The sequence below is a fragment of the Euleptes europaea genome, chromosome 11 (assembly GCF_029931775.1).
Source record: "Euleptes europaea isolate rEulEur1 chromosome 11, rEulEur1.hap1, whole genome shotgun sequence".
Taxonomy (NCBI): domain Eukaryota; kingdom Metazoa; phylum Chordata; class Lepidosauria; order Squamata; family Sphaerodactylidae; genus Euleptes; species Euleptes europaea.
The window spans coordinates 73,042,439-73,061,390 of record NC_079322.1 but is presented as its reverse complement, the minus strand read 5'-3'; the positions used below and the strand labels follow the sequence as shown (position 1 = coordinate 73,061,390).

Sequence of the window (18,952 nt, the reverse complement as noted above, 5' to 3'; positions counted from 1 at the left end):
ACAATCACCTTCCCCTCCCCACAACAGACACCCTGGGAGGTAGGTGGGGCTGAGAGAGCCCAAGGTGACCCAGCTGGATTCATGTGAAGTAGCGGGGAAACAAATCTGGTTCACCAAAACAAATCTGGTTCACCAGATTAGCGTCCACCGCTCATGTGGAGGAGTGGGGAATCGAACACGGTTCTTCAGATCAGAGTCCACCATTCCAAACCATCGCTCTTAACCACTACACCATGCTAGCTCTCATGAAGCTACTGGTCCATCAAGCTGGTTGGCAGCAGCTCTCCAGAGCCTCAGGTGGAGATGGTAACGGGTGACCAGAAATATGCACAATAGAGGGGAAATCTTGTCCTTTGTGTTTCAGAAGAGCCTGATAAGGTGGGCCAGCAGAAGCTGGTGTAATGTATGGGAAAGTTTTTTTCATGAGCTTCTGCAGCTTCCGTCTGATTTTCAGCTGCAAATTGAACGAGCGCATCAGATCTCTTGTGTGCCTAACGTGACTCCAAAAATGAGGCTGAAAGGGTAACTGGGGGGCGGGGGGCTATGGACGGAGCCGTAAAACAGGGAAGGGGGGTTGCCAGGCTGCGAGGGTTGGGCTGCCACGATTTGGCACTGGTGCTTTTGCGCTCACGCGGCTGAGGGGCAGGGTGGGAGACAGCAGCCAGAGGTGTGGCGACTGGTCATGCGGACGCTGTCCCAGCATGCCCCCCCCACTGCCGCTTCCATCAACAGCATGGAACCTGCATAAGACAGTTATTGACCTGAAGTGGCTAGGGATTATCGAGCCTGGAGGCTTTCCTTGGCCGGATACACTGCTGAGTCTGTCCTCTGCTGCCCTTCCTAAAGTTTTCAGAGCCCAGGAAGCCTTGTTGGTTTGGAATCTACTGGTGGAAGACATGAAAGTGACAGGTGACCTGAAGAAACAAGCAGTGACCTGGATTGTGGGGTGAGGGGCGTTCCCCTGCATTGCTGGTTGCCAGTTCCTAGTAGACAGAGAAAATCAAAGAAATCTCACTGCAGTTTTTCCGGTGGATTGCTGAACTTCCTTCAGGAACTCTAACTGCTGCTCTGCTTCTTCTAGCTTCCCTTCCAGCACCAGGCACCAAATAACGCCTGTGAAGCGATACGTAACACTTTCATAAATATGGTATAATGTATTTTGCAGGAGAACCACCTATTTTGAGAGCTCGGCAATGAACAGTATCACGGATTAGAGGAGCACACAGAGTAGCCCCTGTTGCCTAGATATAAACAAGCTTTAACTGTAATGGCTTGCAACAGGGTTACATAAGAACATAAGAAAGGGCATGCTGGATCAGACCAAGGCCCAGCAAGTCCAGCAGCCTGTTCACACAGCGGCCGACCAGGTGCCTCTAGGAAGCCCACAAACAAGTCAACTGCAGCAGCATTCTCCTGCCTGTGTTCCAATGCACCTAATATAACAGGCATGCTCATCTGATCATGAACAGGGATGCATCATATTAATTTTGACTAACAGCCATGGATAGTCTATCCACCATGAACATGTCCACTCTCTTCTTAAAGCCTTCCAAGTTGGCAGCCATCACCACATCCTGGAGCAGGGAGTTCCACCATTTAACTATGCATTGTGTGAAGAAATACTTCCTTTTATCTGTTTTGCATTGCTCACCCTCCAGCTTCAGCAGATGCCGCCGCGTTCTGGGATTATGAGAGAGGGAGAAAAGCTTCTCCCTGTCCACTCTCTCCATACCATGCATAATTTTATAGCCTTCTATAGTTTGCTGTGCAGAGGAAGGCACTGGCAAACCACCTCTGTCAGTCTCTTGCCATGAAAACCCCATAAGGGGTCGCCATAAGTCGGCTGCGACTTGAAGGCACTTTACACACACACACACACTATAGTCTCTGCCTTCTTTCTAAGCTAAACAGCCCTAAGCTCTTCTTTGCATTGTGGGTAAAAATGATCCTTCACCTCCCCCCTTAGAATGCTTATAGTGTAATGTCTGATATGAGCTCTCCCCCTGGAGTGCCATATGGACAAGAAAGAGCTGGCAGGTGCAGTTTTTCCCCATTTTATAAAAGGAAACAACCACACAAATCAGGCCACTGAGGCCAAAGCAGCCTTGAGGTCCTGTTTACTGTCCAAAACATTTCTGTTTACCAAGGCTTTTAAGTGAAGAGTTCCATCTTTTAAAGCTGTTTTTATGATCTGCTCCTAGCCTGAGAGCTGTTTTATGGCTATTACTTGAGGCTGCTGAATGTTGTTTCTGTGCTATAGTTATGCTTCATGGCAGACTCTTGGGTTGTTTTTACAGCTTCTTTAAATTTTTATCATTTTTACGGCTGTCCCTGTTCTGATTTTATCGCTAACGTTCAACTTTGTCGGGCACCTCAAGCAGGTCCTTGGAGGGGAGCGCATTAATTTTCTACAGAAATAATGAATAATACTAAGTTGTGCAGATAGTTGTGTGCATGAAACCCTCCAGATGTTATGCAAGGTATAAGGAACTTCTTCCCAGCAAAACTGAATGACTGGACATGCCCAAAGCATATGTTTAAGGTTCATGTTGGGTTTACAGGTGGAAAGGTACCGGTTGGACATTAGGAAACATTTTTTTTAACAGCAGGAATAGTTCAGCAGTGGAATCGGCTGCCTAGGGAGGTGGGGAGCTCCCCTGTCTGCCAGTCTTCAAGCAAAGGCTGGATGAACACTTGTCAGGGATGCTCTAGGCTGATCCTGCATTGAGAAGGGGGTTGGACTAGATGGCCTGTATGGCCCCTTCTAACTCTATGATTCTATGAAAGTGCATACCCAACTCCAGCATACTAAGATGATCCATACCCAGCAGGAACCTAGCTTGAAACTGACTTGAGAACGAAGAAGAGTTGGTTTTTATATGTTGACTTTCTCTACCACTTAATGAAGAATCAAACTGGCTTACAATCACCTGCCCTTCTCCTCCCCACAACAGACACCCTGTGAGGTAGGTGGGGCTGAGAGAGCTGTGACTAGCCCAAGGTCACCCAGATGGCTTCATGTGGAGGAGTGGGGAAACAAATCCAGTTCACCAGATTAGCCTCCGCCGCTCATGTGTAAGAGAGGGGAATCAAACCCGTTTCTCCAGATCAGAGTCCACCGCTCCAAACCACTGCTCTTAACCACTACACCACGCTGGCTCTCCAGGATGGTTAAACGGCCAAAGAGAAGAACTGGTATAAATGAAGAGATTCTTCAAATCCTACCTGTCAGTGATTCTGCAGTGTTTTCATCTAACTCTGCAGCTTTTCTGTACCACACAGAAGCTTCCTTCCATTTTCCTTGAAGGCTCAATTGATATCCTAGTTCATTCATAAACTGGGCATCCACGTTGGTGAGTCTGTTATAGGAGTTTTTAACAAATTCATACACTTCCTGCAGGATTTCTTGATTATTCCCAGACTGAATGAAACACAGTTTAAAGAAAGGCACTGATAAGGCATGTGTTTGAGACACACATTTGAGCTACAGAGCAGGGTATAAATCTCAAACACATTTTGTTTAAAAATCAACAAAAGCAAACTAAAAATAACATGCATGGGATTAGCTTGAAAATCAAACACACTTATCCAAACTAACAAATTTCTTTTGGGTGTGGGAAGCACATTTCACATGGAGAAGGCATCAAGGATTTAAAGAAGAATGAGTGGCAATTTAGAAAGATGAGCAGTAATAACTACTAAGATTAACGTGCCCTTACCAGCCTACTGACCACAAGGATTTTTTTAAGGTGAAGTTCTGATCTTTGAGGTTCTTTCACCTCCAAAGCATTGATGAATTCTTTCAGTTGTTGTAATGCCTGCATTAAAAGCACAAATATTATTTCCAGCTCAGAAAGACTTGTTTCGTAGATCTAATTCCTTTGTATGGCATTTCACAACATGGTTTCGTTAGTCGTTTCAACTCAACCCAAGGAAGGTGGGCAATGGCGGACTGATAACCTTTGTTTGCAATCTTCTGTAACTGCATTCCTCAACCTAAGTCAATTGCCCTGTGGTGTTTCATGCCTGCCTCACCTATAATTTGTGATACATTGAAGTGTATACCCAGAGGGCGTGGGGATCATTTTTACCCCAAACCCACTGAAAGGTGGGAGAACCTGACATTTTATTTTCTTCAATTCTCCATGAGGTCCATGCTGTTCTATTCCTTACTGGCAAAGGGAAATACTTAATAAAGGATTGGGGCTCTCCCCCCACCCCCGGCCCCAGGAGGCTATTGGCATAGTTAATGCCACCTCTGCTTACTTACTTTGGAGTCTATCTGATAACTGCTCCACCAAGTTCACTTGTTATCTGAGCAAGGCTTATTTAAAACTTTCTTTCCTAGCCATGAGGGTTCTAAATTTTGCTAATGAAATCTGACATACAAAATGACTAATTCTGAACCGGACTGCAACTTCTTCATGACCCATTGAGGGTTGGTTCCGACCAGCTTTTCTGCTTAATCTCATCTGGTCCCCCTCCCCTCACACTGCCGCCTGTGTCTCACGTGGCTCTTTGGTGGTCAAAAGGGGCCAATCCACCCTCTTTCTCCAGCAGAAAAAAATGGTCGGATCCAGCCTGGAATACTCTGATGGACGGAGCAAGCATTTCTAGAGATCCGAAGGCCTGCAAGAATGTTAGCACGCATATTAATACTCACCAACTCCATATTCCCAGTCATAGCGAGATGATACATTACCGTGTGCTGGAGTGCATCAATATCATTGGCGTCTTTGGCTAGGATTCTTAAACAATAATATTGTACAAAAAATATTACAGAGCAAAATCAACTGCAGCACAAGAAGTTAACCTCTGCTATAGCAGCCTAGGGCCTTTTTTGCAGGGACATTTCCCCGCGGTCATCCCTGCTGACTGCTTCGAGGCTTCCTTTTGATTATGCATGCCTTTTCCGCCTATCAGAGGTCGCCCCGCTCCCCCCACGCGTTTTGCACGTCTTTTACGGATGCTGTTTTAGCCAGAAGCTGGAAAATGCGGGCAACACGTGCGGGGAGAGCGAGGAGACCTCTGACGGATATGTGTGTTAAGTGCCGTCAAGTGCCGACTCATGGCGACCCTATGAATCAACGTCCTCCAAAACGTCCTATCTTTAACAGCCTTGCTCAGGTCTTGCAAATTGGTCAACTTATGAGAAGACAAGAAACACTGGAAAAGACAGTAATGCTGGGAAAAGTTGAAGGTAGCAGAAAATGAGGAAGACCCAACAAGAGATGGATTGACTCTATAAAGAAAGCCACGGCCCTCAGTTTGCAAGACCTGAGCAAGGCTGTCAAAGATAGAACATTTTGGAGGACTTTGATTCATAGGGTTGCCATGAGCCAGAAGAGACTTGATGGCACTTAGCACACACATACACACATTGCATCGCAAGCATTGTTGTAGACTCCCCACCCCTTTGCAAAATAAAAACAGCCTGGTGCCATGACTTTTAGGGTGCCGCAAGGCGAGAGAGCGGGCGGGCACTGATGACTCCAGCCGGTGAATAAGCTCCAATGGCTCCAAAGGGGAGGCTTGGAGAATGGCTACCTCTTTGTTCTTGGTGGGGTAAGCCTTCTCTCATTTCCTCAGTGCGCGTCCCTTCTCTATGCCCCAGCCTCTGCTGCGGCAGAGGGTTATGTGTGGGTGTGTGCATATAGGGGAGCAATGGCACAGCTCCCAGCCGCGAATGATTCTTGTAACTGCTGCTTCTTTCTCCCTCTCCTCTCCCTCTGGGAGCCAAACACCAGGGCTGCTGGCAAACAGCAAGGAAGATCAAAAGTGAAAAAGACCCCCCCCACACACACAAAAAAATAAAGTTTCCAATTGACTGACAGAACAGCTGCCTGAGGAAGGTCGGGATTGAAACCAAATACTTTTCTCACAAGACAGACGGGAAAAGGGGGGAAACATGAAGGACGCCCGTCCCTGTTTTACCAAGATGCTGGTATACCAGTATACAGACTACTCCAGAGATGTATGGCCATTACGGGTGATAGCGGACATTTTCTGGAGTTCCACCGAGAGGGAGGTGGGAGGAGGAGTGGGAGGGGAAAGTGGAATGGAGGAGTGTCGGAAGGAAGAGGAGTCAACCCGAGCGCTGAAACGCAGAGGCAGTCTCTCGCAATTGCTGCGCTTCTTTGTTTTTAATTGGGATAAAACTGGGATTGGAAAACCAGGGGAAGTTTCGCAACAGAAGTGGGTTGATGCCGCAGGAGGGGGAGGATTGTGCATTTAGGCAACAGAGAGAGAACTGCAAGACAAAACAGCCATGTGTTGATGGCCTGTATTAGAATAGGGTTGGGGGTGGGGGATCCCCTCTCCCTGGCTCCTCTTTCGCACTGCTTCTCTGAGCAGTGGCAGGGGGGCGGGGGAAGGCAGTCAACACGACATCATATCTAGGAAAAACTCAGATATAGCATTACGGCTGTCTAGGAATCTCTGGACATTTTATGGTAAAATCTGGACGTGGCATCAGTTTTCCCCTGGAAGTGACACCAGTCCTCACTAGGAATCAGTGGAAACTCTGGGGTACTACTAGAGAGTTTCTGGCCATTCCTAGAGAGGTGTGCCATCACTTCCAGGTTTTCCTCAGAAGTGATGTCACACTGTCATTGACAACTGCTCCCTATGCCCCCACCAGTCTCCTGTTGGTTGCCAGGCTGGGCCTGGCAACCTTAGCATATAAAGTTCTAGAGGGAGAGCATTTGGAGTATAGAATCATAGAGTTGGAAGGGACCACCAGGGTCATCTAGTCCCACCCCCTGCACAATGCAGGGAATTCCCACCTCCACCCACCACACCCCCAGTGACCCCTACTCCGTGCCCAGAAGATGGCCAAGGTGCCCTCCCTCTCATGATCTGCCAAAGGTCATAGAATCAGCATTGCTGACAGATGGGCATCTAGCCTCTGCTTAAAAACCTCCAGGGAAGGAGAGCTCACCACCTCCCGAGGAAGCCCGTTCCACTGAGGAACCACTCTAACTGTTAGAAAATTCTTCCTAATGTCTAAACGGAAAATCTTTTGATTTAAGAAGGGAGGGATTTCCAGATTGCTGTACTGTTATATCTTAAGTAACCACTTCTTAGGGATATGACATTTCCTATTTCTTCTATAATTTAAAATCCTTCCCTACCTTTTACTTTCTTCCATACTTTGCTCCCAGTCTTGTAACGCTAAATGTAGCCTCATCTTGGTGACAAGGACAGGTGTAAAGAAAGGAAAAGTGACCACGAGTTGACTAATTATTTCCAGAGCACCTGGATAATTTTTTTGCACTGTGAAATACGTTGCCTATGGAGAAAGAGGGGAGAGGGAAGAGGGTAAGGGAAGAAAGTTTTGTAGTTTGAAGACAGCCAAGCAAGATTGTCCTTCATAGTGCTATGCCTTTCCCCAGCAGGGTAAATTCTACAATAAAATAGATTTTACGTAAATTTGCTTAACGGGGTGGCTGCAGGATTTTCTGGGCACAGAATACGGCTTGCCTGGGAAGAGAAATGTCATTTTTATTTTCGTGTAGAGTATACAAAGTCCCAGAGGGGGTGTTATCCCTTCTAATATTTCCAAATAACCCAATTTTATTCTTTGAGTAAATAATCGAGTGTCTCAAAACATTTGTTGTGCCTGAATTTAGATGTTTTGGATGTAGGCAGCAAAATCTTATAGAGTTAGAGGTACATATACATCTAAAACGCTTAGTGCTGTTTAGCTTAGAAAGAAGGAGCAAATAAATAAATAAATAGAGATCTATAAAACATAGGGTCATCTGCTGACGCTGGAGGGTGAGAGATTCAAAACAGATAAAAGGAAGTATTTCTTCACACAACGCATAGTTCAATGGTGGAACTCCCTGCCCCAGGATGTGGTGATGGCTGCCAACTTGGAAGGCTTTAAGAGGTGAGTGGACATGTTAATAGAGGAGAGGGCTAGTCTGTGTGAACAGACTGCTGGACTTGATGGGCCTTGGTCTGATCCAGTAGGGCTTTTCTTATGTTCTTAGAGAATCAGGCCATAGGATGCCCGGGCTGTGACTTGCAAAAGCCCTACGCCTCTGCTTTTGGTCCTAAAAACTGGGTATCATCGTGTTTATAGAACAAATAAAAAGAGCACCACACTTTTTTAAGGAAACCGGAAGGAAAGTCATCCATCTACCTTTCCCATCATCCCAAATATATCTCCATTGTCTTGAATCCCTTCGTCCAAGTATTTGATAGACTTCTTAACATAGTGCGGTTTGTCCGATGTAACATATATCCATCCTTTCAAAATAAGGCCCTGCAGTGATGGAAAAAAAAAACACAGTGAAATTGTAAGGACAGCATGAGTGTGTGGTAGGGTTGCCAGCTTAGGGTTGTGAAACACCTGAAGATTTTGGGGGGTAGAGTCTGGGGGGGCAGGGTTTGGGGAAGGGAGGGACCTCAGCAGAGCACAATGCCATACAGTCACCCTCCAAAGCAGCCATTTTCTCCAGGGGAACTGATCTTGGTCATCTAGAGATCAACTGTAATAGCAGGAAATCTCCAGGTGCCACCTGCAGGTTGGCAACCCTACTGTGTGGTGCCATGTTAGCCTCACAAATGTCTAATTCATCAAAAGAAAATTAATCTTACACACAGTCACTTGGAAGGAAGTCCCAGTGAATTCACAGGGACTTACCTCCAACTGAAAATTGCTAAAGTTACAAAATAAGATTTATAGTGTAATCCTAAACCCTGTGGCACAGAGTGGTAAACTGCTGTACTGTGGTAAACTGCTGAGTGGTAAACTGCTGTACAGTGCAGTCCAAGCTCTGTCCACTACCTGAGTTCTATCCCAACGGAAATCAGTTTCAGGTAGCCGGCTCAAGGTTGACTCAGCCCCCCCCCCCGCCCCCATCCTTCTGAGTTCGGTAAATTAAGTACCCAGCTTGCTGGGGATAAACTGTAGACAATTGGGAAGGCAATGGCAAACCTCCCCATTAACACAGTCTGCCTAGTAATCGTCGTGATGTGACATCACCCAAGTAATGACCTGATGCTTGCACAGAAGACCTTTACCTTTTATCTAAGTGTAAGTACTCAGAAGTAAATCCTACTAAGGCAAATGGTACTTACTCCACAGTAAATATGCTTAAGAGGACTGCCTTAGGGACTGAATTTTGAGCAGGAGAGTAAGACATGAAGAAACACTGAGGATTTGAAGTAGAAAAGAGCAAGAGTCCAGTGACATTTTAAAGACTAACAAAATTTCTGGCAGGGTAGGCGCTTTCGTCAGTCACAGCCCACTTCTTCAGCTGTGACCCACGGAAGCTCATCCCCTGCCAGAAATTTTGTTAGTCTTTAAGGCATTACTGGACTCTTGCTCTTTTCTACTGCTACCCCTCGTGAGAATATGAAGCAAGTGGTCTCATGCCACGCTGTGCAGGGAAGGGACCACACCAAGATTATGGAGAACAATGCACGGGTGTCACTTTAGAAGGCTGTGCCCACACATGCCAATTGTCTACAGTTTATCCCCAGCGAGCTGGGTACTTCCTCAATTGAATGTTTTCAATTGGCATTCTCAGTTTTGCCAGCAGCGAGCAGCTGTTGCAGCAGCAGGGGTCCAAAGATCTGCCTGGGATCAGCCCCCTTCCAAAAACAGGTGATGTATACTGCCCAGAATTGACAGTGCTGACCATGTTTGGGAAAGGTGTATACATTCCATGATCATGGCATACACACCCTTAAGTGCTAACACACACACAGTGACTCTGCTCTGTTGTACTACATGCCATTGTTACTTACAGAGACAAAGAATACATTTAAATTACATTTCTTCAAAGTTCAGGAAAAAGTTTCTTGCAGCTCATTCCTGAGCCTTGTGACAGCCGGGGACAGCAAATGGGTTTCTGGCTGCTGCAGGGCTTTAAAAAGCCTTTTAAAAAGTTTTAAAAAGAAAATGGGGCTTCCCCCCACATAGAAAACAGCGATGCAGCGCCTTGAAAAACCTGGCACGGCAACACTGTTGTTCAAGGGGGCGTTCTCGGGCTGGAGGGGCTTTGGAAGCTAACTACCATTGGCTCCGCCCCCGGGAACACCCCTCCCCCACAGTGGTGGCGCATTTCTCTTCTGGGATTTAGGTCCCGGAGAGACTGCACCGTTGGAGGAGCGGAAACTGCAGTGTCGGAGGAATGGAGGCGCCCATGCGCTGACATAATTGCCCCCCCCACCAGCGTAAGTGCCTCTTATTCTGTAATAAGGGGCCACTTATGCTGGCAGCGGGGTCACGCCAGCTCCAGACCACTTTCAGCCCCCCACCTCAGGAATGGGTTGCCAATGTGAACAGCTGGATTGACTCTACCTCTCTTGCGCCATTCGATATTTGCAGCATTTTGTCAATATACTCTCTGGCTTTGTCATTCTGATTTACTAGCCACAGAAACACCCCAGCATAATACAAGGCACTGCTTCCAGCAGTTCTCCATAGTTCCTTTAACTTGTTCTCCCACTCCAAAATTTCAGTGGAATCTGAAAGCAAAGAGGGGAGACGGTAATATAGATGACATTTCTTTCTCGTTGGCCTTATTTACACATCTCGTAAGTCAATCGAACAAGGAAGTACCCAGGGCTGTTTTTGAGCGCTGCAAAGAGCAGCTAGAAGGACCCACCAACTTTTGTACCACCTTTTCCACCAAACTTTGTTTGCTTTATGTATCCATAAAATGTATTCCTTCAAAATAAACTCCTGATGCAGAATTCACCCTCTGAATATCTGGGAGATGTTATGATGTTCGTAATACAGAACTATGTATGGATTTGGTAAGATAGAACTGTCTAAACGCATCAGGAAATTGTAACACAATGGCTGGGGTAACTCCTCAGTAGAGCCAATGTCATAAGAACATAAGAAAAGCCCTGCTGGTCAGACCAAGGCCCATCAAGTCCAGCAGTCTGTTCACAGTGGCCAACCAGGTGCCTCTAGGAAGCTCACAAACAAGACGACTGCAGCAGCATTATCCTGCCTGTGTTCCACAGCACCTAACATAACAGGCATGCTTATCTGATCCTGGAGAGAAGAGTTATACATCATGACTAGTATGCATCATGACTAGTATCCATCAAGTTCATGGAGGAGAGGAGTCAAAATGGATACTAGGCTACTAGTCAAAATGGATACTAGTCATGATGCATGCCTATTCTCTCCAGTATCTGAGGAGCATGCCTATTCTATGAGGTGCTGTGGAACACAGGCAGGATAATGCTGCTGCAGTCGTCTTATTTGTGGGCTTCCTAGAGGCACCTGGTTGGCCACTGTGTGAACAGACTGCAGGACTTGTTGGGCCTTGGTCTGATCCAGCATGGCCTTCCTTATGTTCTTAAGAGGGCCAATTTTTCGCCTTGAAGGTCACCTTTGGGTCTCCAACCACTTTTAAGGGATGTGTTGAACGCTGGCTCCTCGGTGGCAAGCCAAAGAGGAACTGCCCAAGGTCACCCATGGCAACCCTGGTGTGGCCCTCTGTCCCTCTTTTTAAGGGCACCTGGCTCTTGAGTCGCTTAGCAATTTTTCTGGCAGTAACTGCCTCTTGGCCAATGCCACCGTCCAGTGGGCTGACGCTCCCAAGGAACTGTTAAGCAGCTTGAGGGCCACGGGAAAAAGACAACATTTCGCTCGCTCAGAATGTATAACTTTCCATTTTTGCAGTTTGCTGGCGCTTGGAATAAAACTCTTCTCACTGTACAGTGTGAAAAAAAGTCTGAGGACTTGTTTCTGATTTGTACATTAGAAAAATTGGGAAATCTGGGATTAACGAGACATGCTGTGATAGCATTGGGAGCAACAGGTTGCAGCTCTCTTGGCTTAGCGCTGGGTGTATTTTGCAGTTTTACTCGTAGTTTCCTAAAGATACCTAATAGAAGCAGAGGGCTGCACAAGACAGGAAACAAACTGGAGCTGAGGAGGAAGGAGGAGTCATTTCCCTCAGGAGACAGGAAGTGTTCAGTTTTTTGTTCCCGCCTCCCTGAGCAAGAGAAGGAAATAACCCAATCTGAAGATGCCCTCCTCCTCAGAGAGAGAACGAAGGTATCTATATTGTTAAATGCAATAAATATTAATACAATTAAGAAATATTAAGTAATACATAATTATATGCTAACTACATTATAAATGATGCATTTTATGTTCTTAAAGCAACAAAACAGATTTAGGTCTAATAGGAACGTTAAGTGTGGTATGTATTTCCATTTTTCCCAAAATGTCCATTTTTTTCCCCTAGAGAAAAAACCCAGACTTTTTTTCTCTGCAACTTTAATTTTTTTGAAAAGTTTACATCTCTACTAATAAGTCTGAATAACTCACCAACAATTTCACATTTTTTGTGTGCATGAATGAGGCCCAGGATGCAGCATAATGAGACATCGACATGACGTTTCTGGGCATTCTCTAGTAGAAAGATGCCTTCTTGGATCCGGCCTGTACAGATGCAACATCACACAATTAATTGATTCGCTTTTGCAATCGCCAGTCAGCTGCGGTCCACACTGCTTACTGGCTTCATTTATTTTCTATTACAGAGCAATCCTAAAGGGGGGGGCGAGCCAGCCTGGGAGCTGGCGTGACCCTTGCACCGCGAAAGTGCCACTTGTGCTGGCCAAACTGGCACGGATGTCCGTGCAGGGCCACGCAGCAGCGGCATGCTCAGGCACCGTCATTGATACTATGGCAGTGTTTCCCCGACCGTGTCAAAGCCCTTTCACCCCGGGAACCCCCTCTTTAGATGGTGCAAACTTGCACCAGCAAAAAGGCAGGCATAGCCCTGTGAAACTCTATGGACGAGTTTCACTGGGTTTGTTAAAATTAAATTTTAAAGTTGGATTTTCAGGCCAGCAAGCCGGTCAGGAGGTGGTGCAATTGCGCTGAACCCAACCCGGACCCAACTACCTCCCCCCCAGGATTGTGCTGTTAGAGACTCAGGGGCACTCACTGGCTACAGTACTAGCGTTGCCAACCTCCAGGTGGTGGCTGGAAATCTCCCACGATTACAACTGATCTCCAGCTGATAGAAATCAGCTCCCCTGGAGAAAATGGCTGCTTTAGCAATTGGGGACTATGGCATTGAAGTTCCTCCCCTCTCCAAACTCCACCCTCAGGTTCCGCCCCCCAAACCTCCAGGTATTTCCCAACCCAGAGCCGGCAACCCTATATAGAATTATGCTTGCAAAACAAACGAGACCTTTACCCAAGTTAAAATTATACGTTGCTGCAAATCATTTGTGCTTACAGAAAAACTGCAGTGCGATCCTACGCATGTTTGCTCAGAAATAAGCTAGGCTGAGTTCACCGAGGCTTCGTGCCAAGGAAGTGTGTACAGGCACACTGCCAAGGCCGCAGGCTTGTAGGCTCAATAATGCCTACCTCTGATTAAACATGTCTCAGATTATGCAGTCAAAGAAATGATGCGGGACAGCTGTTGCTGCTGTGGCACTGAGTTTTAGGTCCTCCTTCCACTCTGCCTCCTATGGCTGTTCCTGTCCAGACTCCAAGTAAGCAGAGACTCGAGACAGGCACCGTGGTTACGACCCTCTGGGGCTTAAACCTGCATCATTAGCCTCACAACAGAGCATTACATTTATTTATTCAACATGTTACACACCACTTTTCCAGGAAATGCTAAGTCGCTGCCAAAAATACCACTGGGTTGCCTGCAAACCTTCACATGTCACCCCTGCACAATGGTATGGATCCACAGGCAATTTCCACGGAAGCAAAGTTATTTTTGCCAGCAGAATAGGACTTCCTCGCCTTCCCCTCCTTGCGCAGCCCAAAATACCCTCTCAAATGCTGCTCCCGAAGGACGGGATCCCTGGGAATACCAGGAGAGGGGAGCTGGAGGCCTGCAAAGGGAGAGGGAATAATCTTCCTCCCATTCACGGAAACGTTCCAGTGGATACAAGCCAAGAACCAGAGACTGATTTTTTTTTAAATGAAAGCTGGCAGTTCGAAGAACTTGATACATACTTGTTATAACAGCAATATAACAATATTCATTTGTAGATCTAAGAAAAAAAGCCTGGTGGCAAGGAATGGAAACAGCCGTGAGGACTGGGAAATCGGAACTTGTCCACCTACATGGCAGCCATCAAGGTTTTACTGTGAACTTTCCCAAACCTTCGCTGGAAAGCAGGCTTGAGAAAGACTGGAGAAAAGCTGGGGAAGCCCTGGGAGGTGTAAGTACACGCCATGATGCTGTGGGAAAGCAACACCATCAAAAGCGGGGCAAATAACCTGTGTGGAAATGGCCTCTGTTGCTGCTGCAGCCACCAATAAATGTAGTGGCAATGGGGCTTCCACATAGCAGGCTTCCTTGCATTTTCTCTGACCAGTTGCCTGGAGGGGCCATCCACCAGTGGAGGGCATTTTTTAAAATCAGCATTGACATAACATTATATTGTTGTAATATAACACCAATCTATCAGGTTCTCTGAATTCCCAGCTTTCGTTTTTCAAAAAAATAAGCCTCTAGTCCTTTTCACTGCAGGTATACAAGGGGAAAGGCATATCTCCACAAGGAAAAGGGCTACAAGCTTACTTTTAGTAAAATGAAAGCTAGAAATTCAGAGAACTTGATAAAATGACTAACACTATGACAATATATGTCAGTTGCCCTCCAGTGGCAGACAGGAAATGGCAGCAGCAGAGACTGGGGCAAGGAAAATAGCACTGATGTGGACGGGACTAGGAAAACCTGGACTTTCCTATCTGCATGGGAGCCAGCAAGGCTTGGCTGCAACCATTCCCAAAACACCGAAGCAAAGCAGGTTTGGGAAAAATCAAAGGACAGATGGGGAAAACCCGGGAGGTACACAGAAGCTCCTTGATGCAGTGGGGAAAATCCTGATTCCAGTAGCATCCAAGACAGGGCAAACAACCCATGTAAGTAACAATAAGGTTCCCCTGCCCCATTTCCCACTTGTATTTCCTCATCCCATTCCAGATGCCACCACTCTGTTACATGTTAATACCACAAATTCTACATAACTTTGCCAAATTTAAACGTTTATTCACAATATGTATCTACGACTAACTAGAATTTCTTTGAGTTATAGATAGGGTTGGCAATCTATACAGGACAGTGTTCTACACTTCATGTCCAAAACATGTATTAGAAGAGGCTGTTTCTTTCTGCTGTTTACCAAGAAATATGGTTCCAATTGCCTTGAAGAACAGCATCACTGGATCATAAGCATGCTTTGACAGTTCTATATTTGTCAAGTGAATGATGTGGTTGAAGTATTTTTCTTGAGCATAGAAGACAATTTTAGCCTGGGCAGGGTGAGACAAGAAGAAAATGCTCATTTATGTTCAATTTAATTGACATACAGCTTCCTGTAAATTAGGAAAACAGTATAGAGAATATTGTTGAAGGCTTTAGTATAGAGAATGGTTGCCAATTTTTCAACCCGACCCTGTCGCAGCTTAATATCCACACAATGGCGAATGGGTATCTGCTTCTCTGCCATGAATAGATTAAAATTTTGTTAATGATATCAGAGCAAGCCTAGCTTTTATATTCAGGCTGGTCTTTTGACAACTCTGCAAATAAGGAAGATGCCACTGATGAACCCAAATGTCATTTAACTCAGTATTAGGATTCTTTCCTGAAATCTTCAACTGGTTATAACTTTATCCTTCTGCTGCAGTGTTAGGGGCCTAGCTGCCTCCTTTTTTTGAGTCTCTGGCCTCTTCATCTGTTGAAGATGAGGCCATACTTGTCCATGACAGTTGTAGAAGAAGAGTTGGTTTTTATATGCTGAGTTTCTCTACCACTTAAGGAAGAATCGAACTGGTTTACAGTCATCTTCCCTTCCCCACAACAAACCCCCTGTGAGGGATGTGGGGCTGATAGAGCTCTAAGAGAGCTATGACTAGCCCAAGGTCACCCAGCTAGCTTCATGTGTAGGAGTGGAGAAACCAACCCGGTTCACCTGAGGAGTGGGGAATCACACCCGGTTCTCCAGATTGGAGTCCACCAGACCACTGCTCTTAACCACTACACTATGCTGGTCTCTGCCGAAGACCCTGGAAAGCCACTTCCAGTTTGAGCATACAGTACTGATGGACCGATGGTGTGAGGGTCTCTGTCTTTGTGTCTCTGCTTTCCATCACCTGCGGTGTTATCAGTGAACTCGTAAAAGCAGTTCACACCTTCTGGTCTCAGGCGCCAGGCCTGATGGCCCATGTATCTTCCCCCCCGCTGTTCTTCCTGCCAGTACTCCCTCAGGCCGGTGCGGCCTTGGAAGTGTGATAGCCGCACCAGACTTCCTGGGATCCGTCTGATGTTTTGTATTATGCCAAGCTTGTAACTTCCCATAACAATAAGTGTGAACCCCAGTGCCCCAGTGCCCTGGAGTCAATATATTCTGTAAACCCGTATAGCCCCTCACTTGCAACTTTCTACCTGTGCCTGTCTCATCTCCTGAAGGCTTCAATAAATCTATTGTTTCTGTATCAACGTCTGAGCAACTGATTTGGAGAAGCAAACTCAGAGAGGGGGATCTCTCACATTAAGTTGCAAGTCCTTGCCTCTCGGACTGCAGCTGTACCGCCTTGGACAGAATGTCAGCCGACGAGGACACCACCCCTAACCCCGATGCCCCCAAGGAACCGGACGAGCCGGAGAAGCCGGACCCGAAGGAGGAGGGAGCCAAGCCAAAGAAACCGAAGGGTCGCGCCCCCGACCAAGATCGGGACGAACGTCCCCGGGGGCTTACTTATTGGCTGGACTCTCCCAAGGGCTGGTCGCTCTCGCGGACTGCGGCGAAGGATCGCCGGTTGGCCTTCCCCAGCACGGGACTCGAAGGGGACCCGGCCCGCAAAGAGGCCCTCATGGAGGAAGAACGAAAGCAGTGGCAGGAAGACCGCCGGGCTATGCAGGAGCAGATGGAGATCATGCAACGCGTAATGGGTGAGATGGCCACGACCCTAGATGCGCTGAAGTTGCAACCTCCAGCCGGTGCTCCCCCAGACGGGGCGCCGGTAGTTCCGCCCGCAACCCCTGCCCCCCCGGCCCGTCGGGACCTGAAAGTCACGTATGACGGGTCGGGAGACCAGTTGACCTTTTTTATGGTCCAAGTAGACATTTTTATGCGGGAACAAGGCCGAACCTTCGTTTCTGAGGAGTCCCGGGTGCAGTACGTGGCTTCCTTACTGCAAGGGGAGGCGGCGGCCTGGATGGTGTTGCAGTATGAACTCCGCTCGCCGGTGCTGCGAACCCTGGACGAGTTCATGGTAGCACTCCGAAACCGTTTTGAGGACCCGACTCTGGGTGAGCGGGCTAAAGCCTCCCTGATGCAACTGCGCCAAGGGACTAAGTCGGTGGCGCAGTATGCAAGTGAGTTCCAGTCACTGGCTAGCCGAATTCTGGACTGGAGTGAAGCTACCTTGGTACAATGTTTCAGGGAGGGTCTCAACCCAGACCTCCAACATTGGGCCTTCATGCAAGGGAACCCCCCGGATGTGGAAGGTTGGGTTCGCCATGCTGCTGACATCGAGAATCGCAAACAACTCCTGAACTTGTCCAAGCAACGGCTTGGGCGAGACCCCAGGCCCCGAGGTGACCGTGGCCGGGAACTCCGGCAAGGGGGTGGCGGGGGTCTCTCGGCCGCGGAACGCCGCAAGCGGTTCGAGGCCGGCGTCTGCCTGATCTGCGGGGGAAAGGGTCACTTTGCATCGCAATGCCCCTCTCGCTCAGGCCGTCCGACCCCCCCCCGCCAAACCCAGGCCGAGCCGGCGAAACCGGCCGCCGACAGCCAGCCTCGCCGCAGAAGTGGACCACTGAGCCGGCGCTCCGGCGCACCCTCCGCTCTCCACGCGCGACCCCAGGATGGGGCATCCGACTCTACGGTCCCATCGGGGTCCCGGATTACAAATACCGTCTTTGATTCGGACGGCTCCCCGGAAGCCACCACCCCGTCCCCCTCTTCCAGCGAGGAGGAAGAGTGGGAACAGCCGGCAAAAAACGCCGTCGGTCTGCTGTAGAGGGGGCTCCGCAGCAGACCGTCCCTATCGTTGTGCAAGGAGCTCCACCGATGGTAAGCGCCCAAGAGGACAATGTATTTGTGCGTGTTCATCTGTCCCTACCCAAAGGGGGTCCCCCGTTAGAGGTCCCCGCGTTGGTCGACTCGGGGTGTGCCCGCACCATGATAAATGAGGAAACTGCCAAGAAGTTGGGTGTCCGGCGCAAGCGGCTTCCGGGACCCCTCCGTTTTTCCCAAATGGACGGGAGTGACTTTAAACGGGGCCCTGTGACCCACAGAACTGCAGCCGTGATTATGTCCGTGGGGGAACATTGGGAACGGTTGTATTTCACCATCGCCCCTATTGTAACCCCTGTGGTGTTAGGGATGAACTGGTTAAGGGGACACAATCCCTCCATTGATTGGGTTAAACGGGTGCTTTCCTTCCCCGAAAACCCCTGTGGGTTGCATGACAAGGAACGGGTACTCAGAACTCCAGCCGCCGCACTGGTAGGGTCCCCCGCCCCAGTCTCTCCTCAATTACCCTCTGAGTACTCGCAGTTTACTGATGTTTTCGATGTTAGAGAGTGCGACGAACTGCCTCCCCACAGAGAAACGGACTGTGCCATCGAGATTGTAGGGGAAGGCAAACTGTCTAAGGGAAAGGTTTACCCCATGAGCCCTAGTGAAAAGACTGTATTGCGAGACTATCTGGATGTCAATCTGGCGAGGGGTTTCATACGCCCCTCCAAGGCTCCTTATTCAGCCCCAGCTTTCTTTGTAAAGAAAAAGACGGGAGATTTAAGACTGTGTATTGACTTTCGCAGACTGAACGCAGTCACCCAGTCTAATGCTTACCCCCTCCCTCTTATTCCTGACCTTCTAGCACAATTAAAGGAGGGCCGAATCTTCACCAAACTGGACTTGGTAGAAGCCTACCACCGCATTCGCATCAAAGAAGGAGACGAACCCAAAACGGCCT

At 47.9% G+C, this 18,952-nt stretch overlaps 1 protein-coding gene across 1 annotated transcript in view; it reads right to left on the bottom strand.

Annotated features, from left to right (window-relative positions):
• Window positions 1-18,952, bottom strand: part of TTC21A (tetratricopeptide repeat domain 21A) — a 47,013-nt gene that overhangs the window by 23,039 nt on the left and 5,022 nt on the right. Inside the window, exons 2-10 of the mRNA XM_056857581.1 lie at window positions 15,148-15,277; window positions 12,314-12,427; window positions 10,319-10,485; window positions 8,150-8,272; window positions 7,134-7,291; window positions 4,664-4,748; window positions 3,720-3,818; window positions 3,226-3,421; window positions 1,016-1,113 (exon numbers count right to left, since the gene is read on the bottom strand). Coding sequence (XP_056713559.1) covers window positions 1,016-1,113; window positions 3,226-3,421; window positions 3,720-3,818; window positions 4,664-4,748; window positions 7,134-7,291; window positions 8,150-8,272; window positions 10,319-10,485; window positions 12,314-12,427; window positions 15,148-15,277 — 1,170 coding nt within the window. The remainder of the gene's footprint in view (window positions 1-1,015; window positions 1,114-3,225; window positions 3,422-3,719; window positions 3,819-4,663; window positions 4,749-7,133; window positions 7,292-8,149; window positions 8,273-10,318; window positions 10,486-12,313; window positions 12,428-15,147; window positions 15,278-18,952) is intronic.